The 16089-nt window shown below is 45.1% G+C and overlaps 1 protein-coding gene across 4 annotated transcripts in view; it reads left to right on the top strand.

The window, feature by feature from the left end:
• Positions 1-16089, top strand: part of wnk4a (WNK lysine deficient protein kinase 4a) — a 90305-nt gene that overhangs the window by 28406 nt on the left and 45810 nt on the right. For all 4 annotated transcript variants that reach the window (XM_029765087.1, XM_029765085.1, XM_029765084.1 and 1 more), the window contains exons 3-6: positions 9404-9576; positions 9893-10113; positions 10427-10584; positions 13369-13457. In XM_029765087.1, coding sequence (XP_029620947.1) covers positions 9404-9576; positions 9893-10113; positions 10427-10584; positions 13369-13457 — 641 coding nt within the window. The remainder of the gene's footprint in view (positions 1-9403; positions 9577-9892; positions 10114-10426; positions 10585-13368; positions 13458-16089) is intronic.

Genomic DNA, 16089 nt, shown 5'->3' with positions numbered 1-16089 from the left:
ACTGAGAAGTGGTCTGTGGTCACCACCTGCAGAACCACTCCTTTATTGGGGTGTCTTGCTAATTGCCTATAATTTCCACCTGTTGTCTATTCCATTTGCACAACAGCATGTGAAATTTATTGTCAATCAGTGTTGCTTCCTAAGTGGACAGTTTGATTTCACAGAAGTGTGATTGACTTGGAGTTACATTGTGTTGTTTAAGTGTTCCCTTTATTTTTTTGAGCAGTGTATATAAATGAAATGCCATCCAAGGGGAAATGACCAGAGAGAACAAACACTTTGTCCGGAACTGCCTTTCCATGAAACATAGACAGACAGATAGATGGATCACAAGTACAGCCTGCAGAGGTTACTCTTATTAAACAGACTGCAGAGCTGCAGCTATGTCCTCTGCAGCTATGTAACCTGATGAAACAGAGTCTTTGTCCCTTGACCAGAGACCTAAAGTAGTGCACTTTATAGGGAATAGGGTGTCATTCGGGATGCACATAAAGACAGAAATCTTGAATCTGGGTCTATTAGTCTTTTGCTTGTGTAGTTAATTGCTTTAGGTGCCACTAAAGCAGCAGTTTTCAGAGTGCTAGCCCGGTGAGAGAGAGGGCAGGCTGAATCCGGATTTCTTATTAGATTAATGGCTAACCTCCCTAACCACCTAACCTCCCCTCTCTCCCCCGCTACATTCAGAGAGCAAGTCAGGTTTTTCTTGGAACGTGTACACTGGTACCTCAGTTCCTCACACTGCGCAGTCTGTCTCTCGGTGTGTTTCCTGACCAGGGATATCAAAGGCATGTGAGCTCGTGTCAACCAGCTTCTCCTCTCCCTTTAGCCTCAATCCCCAGCTTGACATGTCAGATGTCACCCTTCGTTCAAGATGGGTGCTTGTCAGAACAGAGGCCATTTAACCCCTGATGGTTAGGGTACTTTGTTGTTTCTGATGTTATCAACATTGTGTATGAAATCTCTGTCTGTATGGGGTGGCAGGTAGCCTAGTGGTTAGAGTGTTGGACTTGTAACTGAAAGGTTGCAAGATTGAATCCCTGAGCTGACAAAGTAAAAATCTGTTGTTCTGCCCCTGAACAAGGCAGTTAACCCACTGCTCCTAGGCTGTCATTGAAAATAAGAATTTGTTCTTAACTGACTTGCCTAGTTAAATAAAGGACAAAAAAGGAGCCTCTGGGGAGTATGTATGACCTATACATATTGTAGTAATGGGTGAAAGACACATAAAGAAGATAACCTCTTAAGTTAGCCACAGCACTGGTACTGCATTCATTCTAGACCAAACATGCTGTGATGTTTCGCTTTTGCTCTCTCTCTTCATCTTCCCCTCGCTCTCTCTCCCTCCTCTCTCTTCCTTTCTCTCCCTTGATGCTAACCTCATCTTCCATATACTGCACTCACACACACAGCATGGATATCACAGCAGTGCTGTTACAACATCTTTGTTTTGGATTTTGGATGTTATATGAGGACAGTGTTACATGATCTTTCTTTCCTGTCCTTTGAAGTAAAGCCATAGAGTCTATGCCTCCTTTAGTGCTGGGTTGGCTGACACTTGTTGTCCATCCGTCTCCCAGTTTGCATAATAGAGGTGCTGCTGGCAGCCAGGGAGTTCTTAATACCAACGGTCCAACCATCAACACTGCTTATGTAACTGTGGAGGGAGTTGGCACAGGGCCTTAATAGTTCCTGCAGCCCTTCCATCCATCCATCCAGAACCCAAATCAACATACACACACCTCCTTCTCCTCCCTCCTCTCAGTGGCTATGAATACAGATTCTCAGAGACACTGTATTTAATGATGAGATGGTCTTGTCTCCGCAATAACAATGGGAGTCATTGTCGCAAAGCAGAAAGGCAGGCAGTCTGCTTATTAAGCCCAATAAGCCCATAGAAATGCATTGAATAACGCTCTATTCCCGCATGGACAGATTGTGACGGGAGTGGACCCTCTAGCTTCGCCTCTTCTCTGATATTCTCTAGCCAAACAAAGAGAGAGGAGACATTTAGCGACCCCAATTCAAATTTTACACCCCTGCAGTGCAACAACAATACATTTGGGAGATGTGTAGACTTACTGTATTCAGGAAAGGAAATAAACCAGATCAAATCAAACTTTATTTGTCACCTGCGCCGAATACAACATGTGTAGACCTTAGCGTGAAATGCTTACTCACAAGCCCTTAACCAACAGTGCAGTTCAAGAAAAAGTTAAGAAAATATTTACCAAATAAACTAAAGTAAAACAAACACTTGATTAGATTGTTACAATTTAATGCATTGTCATAGGCCATATAAATATGGCACAACATGATGTATTTGGTTATGTTGCATATCTTAAGGTGCAACATCTATGAGGTGTTTGTCTGTGTTTTGTCATTGAGTTGATACAGCAGTGAACAGCAGTGGAAAAACAGGATAAGACCTTGTGTGATATCGACCCAAGTGGCATTCTCTATCAGTGCTGTAATCTCTCTCTAGGAAATAGCAGAGGCCCCACTATACTATAGCGTTCCAGACCAGCCAAGGTTGTTCACTACTAAGACAACATAGCATGTGTGATCGCTTACTGTTGGTTTCTCTTTACGTTCAGACCAAGTTAAGTGGCTAGTCTGTCACTTGTATTGTATCAGTGTTGAATCCAACCATATTAAAGATGTGATATTTACTGAATCTGGAAAGCATGTGATGACCCATCATGTTTAAGTGGATTTGACAACATAAATTGTCTTACTTTCACACAAGGCACATCAACTCATCGTACATAATTATCTGTAGTTTGAATACATGTGTTTATGCTTAAAATGTATCATTACATCACTGTGAAATTAGTCCATCACACAACAAACCGATCCCGTGATAGCAGGAAATGAGAGCAGAAAGTCAACACAATTGATGTTTTCACTTTTACTTACTCACATTCTGGTATTCCTTAATATTCCTGACATTTGTTCTATGTGAGTAATAATAATATGAATACATTTAATTTATAACACATTTTATGAAAAAAAAACAATCCCAAATTCAATAGGTGTTCATTGGCTCCAGCTTTTGGATGAGTCAACATAATCAGTCCGTAATCAGACACACGTTACAGGACGCCTTCGGAAGAAAGCAGCGCATTCTTTCAGGCTCTTGCAGGCTTTAGTTTAGGAAGACCTGAATAAGACATTGACTCTTCCAGGAAAGTGTCTGAAGTTGCCTAAATGTATTCTCTGTATTCTGTATTTGAATGTGTTGTGCTTGCCATGTGGTATAGTGAGTGAGCTCTGTGGTAAACTCCGTGGTTTAAGGAGCTGCCAAGGCTTCCAACTGGACAGTATGTTAGCCATGAGGCTAAATGCACATACACACTACAGTGGGCTATTCTGTAGAGGGGTCTTCAAGATAAACAGGCCAGTCAGGTTGTCAGTCAGGTCTTCAATCAACAGGAGATACACATGGTTATCTGCTCTGGGGTTCTGATTAAACACACTTGTCCTAACACAGATACACACAAATGAAGGTGCATGTACACAGACTTCTGCAGCTGCAGCTCAATGACAGTCTGTACTCATTTAGTCTCATCAGTATAAAAACAGAGGCAGGGGAAACACCCAATCAGATCAGTGGGATCATTATTTAATGCTATCACAGTTTACTCAGAATTGACTATCAAGGACACTGAAGCTGTCTCCCATCATTTACTGTAATCCTAACATACGAGTCCTAGACTGTATCACCTGTAGTCGCGTCATACTCCTGTCACTGTTACACCAATTCTCCACATAAATACATACAAAATCATTGGTCAAATGTCCTAAGTGGTCTGTGTTGAAAACAGAGGCACCATGTTGGAATCGATCTTCTAATTGAATTAGTGTTTGGCAATTGATGGACGTCGGTTGGTGTGGGAACGGGAACAGCTTTTTTGGGGCTCCCCTTGCATGCCTCCCTCTCTGAGATAGTGTGCTCCCAGTGTTGATAGGGTGTGCATCCCAAATGGCACCCTATTCCTTATATTGTGCACTACTTTTGACCAGGGCCTTGTGCCGTGGTTAAAAGTAGTGCACTATAAAGGGAATACGGTGCCATTTGGGAGGCAGACAGGGCCTGGTAACATGAGTGGCAGCCCCCTTCTCTAAAGGGGAGGAAGGAGTCGTGGTCAGTCAATTGTAAACATAAACATACCCTCAGTTTTTCCCAGAACAGCCTCAATGCAGGATTCATGGTTGTAGAAGTCTAGAGGTCTCTCTGGTGTTTTCCAAACAGCTATCCACCCACTGCAGCCTCCCGGCAGCACTACACTAGAGACTCAATCAAACCATTCATACACTTTTAAAATGAAGTGCTTTGTAACACTAAAACTAGTGGCAACTGAGCTGCCACCACCTTAAAGGAGACAAAACCTTAACTTTGCTGGAGTATTGAAACACGTGGTTGTCAGGGTATTAGAACAGATTTAAGATGTACTGAAACATTCATCCTGAGGTGTTCTGAAATATGACATGTGTTGTAACACCACATAAGACCTGGAAAAGGTTGAAAACCCTATGGTGTTTAGAGTCCTGTAGAGTGCAGAATTAGGTCCCTCTTTTGGTATTGTTTCCTCTCCCTAAAGCTCCCAAACACTATGATTGTGTTTCGAATCCTGTCTAGTGCAGAATTAGATAAATTGTTCTGCAGTTTCCAAATACTGTAAATGGGAGTCCCTCTTATTGTATATTCCCTGCTCTTATATCGTGTACTGGTAAACTCCTCATTGGTAATTCCAAAAGGTCAAAAGTTATTTTATTTTCTAATTATCAAATGACTAAACATGAACAGGTCTTTCACGTTTATATTGATAAAGTAAGACAGTTCAAAGATCTGTAAGGTATTTCTCATGTTATTCCTCAAATTCAACTGATATGCCATTATACACTGCTCAAAAAAATAAAGGGAACACTTAAACAACACATCCTAGATCTAAATGAAAGAAATAATCTTATGAAATACTTTTTTCTTTACATAGTTGAATGTGCTGACAACAAAATCACACAAAAATAATCAATGGAAATCCAATTTATCAACCCATGGAGGTCTGGATTTGGAGTCACACTCAAAATTAAAGTGGAAAACCACACTACAGGCTGATCCAACTTTGATGTAATGTCCTTAAAACAAGTCAAAATGAGGCTCAGTAGTGTGTGTGGCCTCCACGTGCCTGTATGACCTCCCTACAATGCCTGGGCATGCTCCTGATGAAGTGGCGGATGGTCTCCTGAGGGATCTCCTCCCAGACCTGGACTAAAGCATCCGCCAACTCCTGGACAGTCTGTGGTGCAACGTGACGTTGGTGGATGGAGCGAGACATGATGTCCCAGATGTGCTCAATTGGATTCAGGTCTGGGGAACGGGCGGGCCAGTCCATAGCATCAATGCCTTCCTCTTGCAGGAACTGCTGACACACTCCAGCCACATGAGGTCTAGCATTGTCTTGCATTAGGAGGAACCCAGGGCCAACCGCACCAGCATATGGTCTCACAAGGGGTCTGAGGATCTCATCTCGGTACCTAATGGCAGTCAGGCTACCTCTGGCGAGCACATGGAGGGCTGTGTGGCCCCCCAAAGAAATGCCACCCCACACCATGACTGACCCACCGCCAAACCGGTCATGCTGGAGGATGTTGCAGGCAGCAAAACGTTCTCCATGGCGTCTCCAGACTCTGTCACGTCTGTCACGTGCTCAGTGTAAACCTGCTTTCATCTGTGAAGAGCACAGGGCGCCAGTGGCGAATTTGCCAATCTTGGTGTTCTCTGGCAAATGCCAAATGTCCTGCACGGTGTTGGGCTGTAAGCACAACCCCCACCTGTGGACGTCGGGCCCTCATACCACCCTCATGGAGTCTGTTTCTGACCGGTTGAGCAGACACATGCACATTTGTGGCCTGCTGGAGGTCATTTTGCAGGGCTCTGGCAGTGCTCCTCCTGCTCCTCCTTACACAAAGGCGGAGGTAGCGGTCCTGCTGCTGGGTTGTTGCCCTCCTACGGCCTCCTCCACGTTTCCTGATGTACTGGCCTGTCTCCTGGTAGCGCCTCCATGCTCTGGACACTACGCTGACAGACACAGCAAACCTTCTTGCCACAGCTCGCATTGATCTACCATCCTGGATGAGCTGCACTACCTGAGCCACTTGTGTGGGTTGTAGACTCCGTCTCATGCTACCACTAGAGTGAAAGCACCGCCAGCATTCAAAAGTGACCAAAACATCAGCCAGGAAGCATAGGAACTGAGAAGTGGTCTGTGGTCTCCACCTGCAGAACCACTCCTTTATTGGGGGTGTCTTGCTAATTGCCTATAATTTCCACCTGTTGTCTACTCCATTTGCACAACAGCATGTGAAATTTATTGTCAATCAGTGTTGCTTCCTAAGTGGACAGTTTGATTTCACAGAAGTGTGATTGACTTGGAGTTACATTGCGTTGTTTAAGTGTTTCCTTTATTTTTTTGAGCAGTATATTTCACATCCATGAAAACAATAATGCAGGCAATGACTGCTAATGTTAGCAGTAACACACATACAAAACTTGTACAAAACTTCAGCTAAGGGCTCAATCAAATCAAATTGTATTTGTCACATGCGCCAAATACAACAGTGAAATACTTAATGTGATCCACTGTTCATCCATTATGCTAATGTTTCTGACCTGAGTCTTTATATTCAGATGATGTTGAATGGTATGGAAGGTTGTTCAGATGAATTGCATCACAATACAGTTGAGCTAGATAATATGATTTACAGTTCAGTTGGCATTAGTATTCATTGGCTTTAGTTAGGATCGGCCAGCCAGTGGATAGAATAAGTGATTAAGCATTGCAAATATAGCAACAAGATGACAATATTAATGTCAAAAGTGGAATGCAATAACATGTGTTGTGGTAGGCCAAAGCTAGAGCAGGCTAAAATGGCAGTGGCTATGTAGTGTAGCATGTAGGGTAAACATCAGAGCAGATACAACTTGTAAATCTAGTAGGCAAACAAGCCAGCAGTATTAACTAAAAAGCAGGCCTTCATTTGCATAAAACACAAGTGCACGAAAGGTGCAAACAATGACGTGTCAATTAACTTCATGAGTCATCAAGAAAGCTGATCAATGGATCAAAAGGACTGTTTTACTTGGACTATTAGCATTAGCAGCCAAAATGCTACACAAAACAAATGTTCATATTGAGTGAATTCCTTTTTGGTTTCCTTCTTCAGTGTGATAACATTGTATACTAATGTATTCATTGACACATACTTTCTTGTATTTTTGTTGCCTAGTTCATCTGGTGTGCTCTCACCTCTCTGAGTTTGTGAAGGCCTTGCCTATTTTTATACTTGACCATAGAGTTAGCTAGTGGGCACACCTGCCACGAATTCCATCTTTCCACCTCCATGCCCCAGACTGGGGGAATTCTGAACAGTACGTCAGCACAATGTTTGAAGTTCACATTTTGCCTTTAATCATCTAAACATTTGTCTTCTGATATGTTAAGTTCCTCACATGGTGTCTGGTTGAGTGGGTAAAATTCCAAATAAGTTTGGCATTTTGCTGTCCCAACAGTCAGGGGTTCAATTCCTGCTTTTGCCTGTCCAACTTTAACTCCTTCTCTGTCTCCTGTTTCTAATCTGTCTAAACAAAAGACAGAAAAAATAAAGGTTGAATTTCACAAAAGTCCGTGTTGAGTCTACTTATCTCAAGTCTGAATCAGTGCCCATGTGCTCAGTATAACAAAGGTGGTTCACCACAACAGTTCAGCCCTGAAGACTTGCTAAGTGGACTAAGGCAGTGTGTTGACAAGCAGGATACCTGGGTTCATGGTGGCAGGTAGCCTAGTGGTTAAGAGTGTTGGGCCAGTAACAGACAGGTTGCTGGTTAGAATCCCAGAGCTGACTAGGTGAAAAATGTAACCTTGAGCAATGCACTTAACCCAAAGTCCTCTGGATAAGAGTGTCTGCTAAATGACTCAAATGTTCACATCCACCTTCTCACATGAATACCAGTGATGAAGGCCCACTTTATAACTCATGTTACCTCTGCTATAACCTACATAGCCTTAAACATTTTGATTGTACCATTATTTATAATCACACAAAGTTTCCTGGCAGCTGTAGCCTATAATTTCTGCCAAAGTCTGTTCTAAGAAAATTATTCTTAAAAATATTTACTGAAAATTAAATAATTATTTATAATCAATATTTATGCTATAAACAAATTGCAATTTAAAACCCTTTGATTATAGGAGAGACACAGTCTGCTAAAACATTACTTTTGTGTTTTGTTGCTGCCTTTTACATGCACTGAAACATCAACAAGTGTTTTCAGAACGCTCTCTTAAAAACACAAATATTCAGATTGAAGAGACATTTTGGGTGTTTCTGTGACGAGCTTGTGTTTAGAGGTAGGTGAAGGAGTCAAGCGCAGGAGAGCAGAGATGTCCGAGATGCGTTATTTAATAGGCAAGTCCACAAACATACAGGTCAGGTATAATACCAAAATAAATGCCCTTGACAACAGAAAAAACAGTACTCACGGAAGGAGGGAAAAAAACAACGCTCCTAAACTTATACACACTAGGTATAATACGTGAAAACAAATAAGGCACAACCTTAACGAGCAACATCACATGAATAATCCCGCACAAACCTAGGCAGGCAACAGGGGTAATTATACACACAGAAATTAAGGCAAATGAAACCAGGTGTGAAAGAACCACTGACAAAACAAACGGAAAAGGAAAAAAGGATCGGTGACGACCGCCGAGCGCCGCCCGAACAGGGTGAGGAACCATCTTCGGTGGAAGTTGTGACAGTTTCAGAGTACTTCCATTCTGTTTTGAAATCTATTCAGTGTATCATAGCACTTACATAGGGTTTACATTCAAACACCCTCCAGAAACACCAAATCTCAGCTTAGGTGTACTACTTTTCATGGTTTCAGAGTTTTGAGTCTTTCTATTTTAACAATGTACCGCACTCTGCACAAAAATGGCTTTATTCACCCACCTACCCACCGTGATTACACTGTGTTTGGTTCAATTTCTCACAGCTTTTGGAAACCTCTTAAAATGTGTAGAAGTTCAAGTTTCTATGGAAAAATATAATTATGTAACACTGGAATCTGGTTCGGCAAGATGAATGACCAACGGTGGTAAAAATGTCAGTGGTTCTGTTTTTCCCTTCCTCTAGCTCTAGGACACACATTTTCATATTTTTCGACACAGCTTGATAAGCTTATAAATTCTGTATTGAGTCTTGATAATAAACTATAGTCACAAAGTCAGGCCTGATGGATGGAGTGTTGTGTGTGTTCCCTGCAAGATGCTCTGCCAACAGAATGGAATTCTGACTGTGTATGTAATCATTCTAGAATATATCTATGTTGTGCTCCGTGCAGACGCGTAAGCTGACCAAGGTGGAGCGGCAGAGGTTCAGCGAGGAGGTGGAGATGCTGAAGGGTCTGCAGCACCCTAACATCGTCCGCTTCTACGACTCCTGGAAGGACAACTCCAAGGGCCTCAAGTGCATTCTTTTAGTCACCGAGCTCATGACCTCAGGCACCCTCAAAACGTGAGCTTGTCCTTCCTGCCCCAACCTGGCCTCAATACTCATTGTAGTAGAGGAGACTGTTGTGCCTGTTTTGCCCCATTTCCTCTACAAATTCCTCCGTACAAATTCCTAGCGTTTTAATATTTTCTGTCTTTTATTATGATCATAGAATCTTCATAGAAAACAAGGATTGATCAAAATAGTTTTCCATGTAGACTGAAAGATGGGTTCCTGATAGTCCTCTCTGGTCTGGCCTGTACTGTAGGTAAGGAAGAAGACCAGTTAGTATATGAGCCTCTTTAGGTGAGGCATACTAATAGCCTGTGTTTACCTGCAGGTACCTGAAGAGGTTTAAGGAGATGAAGCTGAAGCTACTGCAGCGCTGGAGCCGTCAGATCCTGAAGGGGCTCCACTTCCTCCACACCCGCACTCCTCCCATCATCCACAGGGACCTCAAGTGTGACAACATCTTCATCACCGGCCCAACCGGCTCCGTCAAGATTGGAGACCTGGGCCTGGCCACACTCAAAAGAGCCTCCTTCGCTAAAAGTGTCATTGGTGAGCACAGAGAGCCGATAATTTGATTTAGTTCTATATGTAATTCTATGTTGGGGAGTGTTTAAGGTCGCTATGGGGTTCACCCAACTGGGGTCATCTAGTTTTAGGGATTCATTTCAAGTTTTAGTTGTTTGTAGTTTAGGTCCATTGCCTTTGAGTGCCCTTTCTAGATACTCATTATTAGATCACTCTGCCACAGATTCCAACCCTATGATGCATGTCCAGTGTAATCAAATGTCTGTCCCCTACAGAAGATTTCTTTGTGTATGTTTTCTTGTGATTGGTATTGACTTGTCTCTCTCCTTTCCTCCAGGTACCCCAGAGTTCATGGCTCCAGAGATGTATGAGGAGAAGTATGATGAGGCTGTGGATGTCTATGCCTTTGGGATGTGTATCCTGGAGATGGCCACCTCAGAGTACCCCTACTCCGAGTGCCAGAACGCAGCGCAGATCTACCGTAAAGTCACCAGCGTAAGTGGGAATATATGCAATTAGGCAGACCCATTTATCCAAAGCAACTTACAGTAAGTAGTGCATGTATACATTTTCGTATGGGTGGCCCCTGCGGGCTCAAACCTCAAAACCCTCGTGGTGCAAATCCAAACGCCATGCTCTACCAACTCAGCCACACAGGACCACAGTGGGACTCTCCTCTCTCCTTGCAGCGTTCTTCAATAGCGTAATTGTGCACACGTTTGCTTTCCTTCCCTTGCACAATGGAAGAGACAAAACAACCTTCTGGATGTCCTGCGGATGTCCTGCAGATGTACGATCTTAATTTGGCCTGTATTGTCGCATCAAAATAATCCTCCATCAACAGGATTTGAACGTTTAGTCTATAATGTTGCTTGATCGGTGGGGCTATTACCTGGTCAAAATGAGGTTACATGAAAAGTGGAATACTTTTAATATAACCGTGTGTTAGTGTAGGTTTTCAGTTAATTTATGTAAATCACAAAGCTCATCTGCAGCAACAAAATAGTGATCAAATTAAGATCCTACATCTGTAGATTTCTGGATGAAGTTTTGATGTTAGATTCCACTCTCCAGAAACAAAGTGGCCCCACGTGAAATTATGAAAGCACCATTTTTTAAATGTTTTGTTAAAGATCCAATACAGCCGTTTTTATCTCAATATCAAATAATTTTGGGGTAACAATTAAGTACCTTGCTATGATTTTTTTCAATTAAAATGGTAAAAAAATAAACAAAAATAGCTTCTTAGGAAAGAGCAATTTTTCAAGCAAGAATTTTGCTAGGAGTGTCTGGGAGTGGTCTGAATGCACAGACTCCCAAAGATTTCCAGCTGGCAGGCAAACACTGGAATACATTTCTGAGTGACTTTGCATAGGCGCTTTGTTGTGTTTTTTTGTGGGACTGTAAAAAAATACCCGGAACATAAAATAGCGTTATTAAATGGTTCCCATGCTTTTAAAATAACGGTTCTGTTCCGGAACAGTATAGATCACTTTCGTTCCCGGTTCTGATTCTGTTCCAAGAACATTTTTGTTATTTTCCAGTTTTCGGTTCTGTTCCCTGAACTGGCGCAAACTCTGTGGCTATGTCTAAAATGACACCCAATTCCCCATATGGGTCCGGTTAAAGGTAGTGCACTGTATAGCGAATAGAGTGCCATTTGGGCGCATACTACTCTCAAAACCTTATTAAATCAATCCAGAAGTAAGTAACTCGATGAAAGGCCAAGCTTCTCCCTGACAGAGGTGTTTACTACTCAGAGAGGGAGTCAGTAATGACAGGAACCTCTTCATTGAGAGCTGTGTTCTTGGGATTTGGGCTGGAGCAAACAAGGTGGTGACGCCACAGTGGGTTTGGGCAGGCGATGGTAGAATGATGTGTTTTGAAAATGACGTCTGCATTCTACACAAACAGCGCCTTTCTTTCTCTCTCTCTCTCTCTCTCTCTCTCTCTCTCTCTCTCTCTCTCTCTCTCTCTCTCTCTCTCTCTCTCTCTCTCTCTCTCTCTCTCTCTCTCTCTCTCTCTCTCTCTCTCTCTCTCTGTCTCTCTCTCTCTCTCTCTCTCTCTCTCTGTCTCTCTCTCTCTCTCTCTCTCTTAAGACAGACAGCAGAGCAAACAGAGCCTTGTAGAGGCTGTAGAGTGGGTCTGAGAGAGTGTATTGGTCATAACTGCAGGTTACTGTAGGCGTCTCTGATCGGTCGCCACTCGCCATCCATAAAGTCAATGTTCCATAAACAACTAAAAGGACCTACTCAGGGGAGTCTGGGGCCTTTACCTGTCAGATTACCGCTGCTAGCCTGAACACGTTTTAAATATAATGTCACGTTCTAAAATATTATTCTGTTAGATTCACAAGCAGAGACATTATGACCACTGTGCAAGTATGCAGTGCATTCGAACAGAGTCAGATCAAAAGAGAATACTCAATTGGTTTGCTTGCTTGTATACTGTCTGTCCCTTTGTTAAATTCATAAGCCATAGGGATATTATAATTATAGTGGAGGCCAATTGAAGGGCAGTGTCCTTTGTGGTCCTTTCTTGTAATCAAGTGTTTGTAAGAGTTGAAGCGATGTAGAGAAAAGGGTCCTTTACAGCTCGATCCTCTGTCTCAGAATAAATAGGCTATCAAGGAAAATGCAGGCCTGTGTCTGCCCCTTGGCAAATCACAAACATAACAAGTCAACATTGTTGCACAATTACAACAATGTATACCAGCTAACCAACCAACAACCTTTATTTACCCAACGGTTTTATTTGAATGTTAGAATAAACATGGGGTAACATTAGGACAGCTGTGATGTTAACCTTGGCTGTTTAAAACACAAGGGGATTTGCTTCATTCTCTTATCAGCGTTGTCTCAGGGAGATTGAAACAGTTGCTGACCCATAATGGACTGCTCAATGCGCTGCACTGATGAGAGACAGAGGTCTGCATTCTTTTTGTAGCCACACTGCCCTTTAAAAGGACAACACTAACACGACCAGATAAACAGACTCTTTGGTCTTTCCCATTTCCTTGCCCCCCGTCTCTCTCCCTCTCTCTCTCTCTTTCTCTCTCTCTCTCCCCAATCACTGTTGTGAGTTCACTATCATGAGGGAGGAATGTCTTACATGTTTCTGTGAGGCAACATCTGAGAAAGCACATACTTTGACCCTATCTATACATTCTCCTATATTACTCTTATGTCCCCTAGGTTACCATTGGTTACCATATGTTACCTTCCATTTTAAACCAAGCAGATAAATAACCAATGGTAACCAGATTGCTTCTCCTCACAGGGGATGAAACCAGACAGTTTTTACAAAGTCAAGGTCCCAGAGCTCAAAGAGATCATTGAAGGATGTATCCGGATGGACAAAGATGAAAGGTATTGGGCTATTGGGCTTCTCATAATATCCTTACATTACATAAAACATATGAGACATTACACAAATGGTGAAATTAAATTATGGTCCTTCTGCTAAGAAAACTATATATCAAATCCTTTGGTGTTCAATGAATGTGTCAAATTAAAAGGAATTTATTGAATTTATGTAACGGCTTGTCTGTGGTGTGGCGGAAAGAAGCGCAGGAAGCAGCGAACACGGTGTGGTAATTTTAATTAACCACAACGTACAAAATTAAAGGGCTCCCAACAACAGGGAAAAATACAGCAACACAAGCACAGTCGAGCAAACTAATGTCGACACACAGAAAGACAATCCCGCACAATAGAGAGCGGGCCAGCTGAACTAAATAGCCCTCCTAATGACTAACTCAGGGCAGGTGAGAAAACATAAAAAAAGGGAAAAACAAAAAGGGAATCGGTGGTAGCTAATAGGCCGGTGACGACGACCGCCGAGCGCCACCCGAGCAGGAGGGGGCGCCACCGTCGGTAGGACTCGTGACAGTACCCCCCCCCTGACGCGCGGCTCCTGCAGCGCGCCGACACCGGCCTCGAGGCCGACCCGGAGGACGAGGCGCAGGGCGATCCGGACGGAGGCGGTGGAACTCCTTCAACATGGATGGGTCCAAGACGTCCTCCGTCGGTACCCAGCACCTCTCCTCCGGACCGTACCCCTCCCAGTCCACGAGGTACTGCAGGCCCCCCGCCCGGCGTCTCGAGTCCAGAATGGCCCTTACGCTGTACGCCGGGGACCCCCCGATGTCCAGGGGGGGTGGAGGGACCTCCGGCACCTCATCTTCTTGTAGGGGACCAGCTACCACCGGCCTGAGGAGAGACACATGAAACGAGGGGTTAATACGGTAATAGGAAGGGAGTTGCAACCGATAACACACCTCGTTTATCCTCCTCAGGACTTTGAAGGGCCCCACACACTGCGGCCCCAGCTTCCGGCAGGGCACGCGGAGGGACAGGTTCCGGGTCGAGAGCCAGACCCTGTCACCCGGTGCGAACACCGGCGCCTCACTGCGGTGGCGGTCAGCACTCCTCTTCTGCCTGGCACTGGCCTCCTTCAGTGAGTCCTGTACTGCTCTCCAGGTCTCCTTGGAGTGCTGAACCCAGTCCTCCACCGCAGGAGCCTCGGTCTGGCTCTGGTGCCATGGGGCCAGGACCGGCTGGTACCCTAACACACACTGGAAGGGTGACATGTTAGTAGAGGAGTGGCGAAGTGAGTTCTGGGCTAACTCTGCCCAGGGAATATACCTCGCCCACTCCCCTGGCCGGTCCCGGCAATACGACCTCAGGAACCTGCCCACCTCCTGATTCACCCTCTCCGCCTGCCCATTGCTCTCGGGGTGATAACCGGAGGTTAAACTGACCGAGACCCCCAGCCGCTCCATAAACGCCTTCCAGACCCTGGATGTGAACTGGGAACCCCGATCAGAGACAATATCCTCCGGCACCCCGTAGTGCCGGAAGACGTGGGTAAATAGGGCCTCCGCAGTCTGCAGGGCCGTAGGGAGACCGGGCAAAGGGAGGAGACGGCAGGACTTAGAAAACCGATCCACAACCACCAGGATCGCAGTGTTCCCCTGAGAGGAGGGAAGATCTGTCAGGAAGTCGATAGACAGGTGCGACCATGGTCGTTGCGGAACTGGGAGGGGCTGTAACTTCCCTCTCGGTAAATGCCTAGGAGCCTTACTCTGGGCACACACCGAACAGGAAGAGACATATGACCTCACGTCCTTAGCCAAGGTGGGCCACCAATACTTCCCCCTTAGGCTCCGCACTGTCCTCTCTACACCAGGATGACCCGCCGCAGGTAGCGTGTGCGCCCACCGAATCAACCGATCGCGAACATCGAGCGGCACATACATGCGCCCCTCGGGCACCTGCGTCGGCGCAGGTTCCAACACCAGTGCCCGCTCGATGTCCGCGTCCACCTCCCACACCACTGGTGCCACCAGCCTTGACGCTGGAATGATGGGAGTTGGATCGATGGGTCGGTCATCCGTGTCATACAGACGGGACAGCGCGTCGGCTTTAGTATTTAGGGAACCCGGTCTATATGAGATGGTAAACCTAAACCGGGCGAAGAACATGGCCCACCTTGCCTGACGTGGATTCAGTCTCCTCGCTGCCCGGATGTATTCCAGGTTTCGGTGGTCGGTCCAGATGAGAAAGGGGTGCTTAGCCCCCTCAAGCCAGTGTCGCCACACCCTCAAGGCTTTGACTACCGCTAGCAACTCCCTGTCCCCCACATCGTAATTACGCTCCGCCGAACTGAGCTTCCCTGAGAAGAAAGCACAGGGGCGAAGTTTCGGTGGCGCACCCGAGCGCTGTGATAGCACGGCACCCACCCCAGCCTCGGATGCGTCCACCTCTACTACGAACGCTAAAGACGGGTCCGGGTGCGCCAACACGGGCGCGTCGGTGAACAGTGTCTTCAACTTCTTGAAGGCTCTGTCCGCCTCCGTCGACCACCTCAAACGCGCCGGCCCCCCCTTCAGCAGTGAGGTAATGGGAGCCGCTACCTGGCCAAAACCCCGGATAAACCTCCGGTAGTAGTTGGCAAAGCCCAAGAACCGCTGCACTTCCTTCACCGTGGTTGGAGTCG

The sequence above is a fragment of the Salmo trutta genome, chromosome 10 (assembly GCF_901001165.1).
Source record: "Salmo trutta chromosome 10, fSalTru1.1, whole genome shotgun sequence".
In the NCBI taxonomy this organism is placed as follows: domain Eukaryota; kingdom Metazoa; phylum Chordata; class Actinopteri; order Salmoniformes; family Salmonidae; genus Salmo; species Salmo trutta.
Note: the sequence above shows the minus strand (reverse complement) of the source record. Positions and strands in the feature narration are given on the sequence as shown.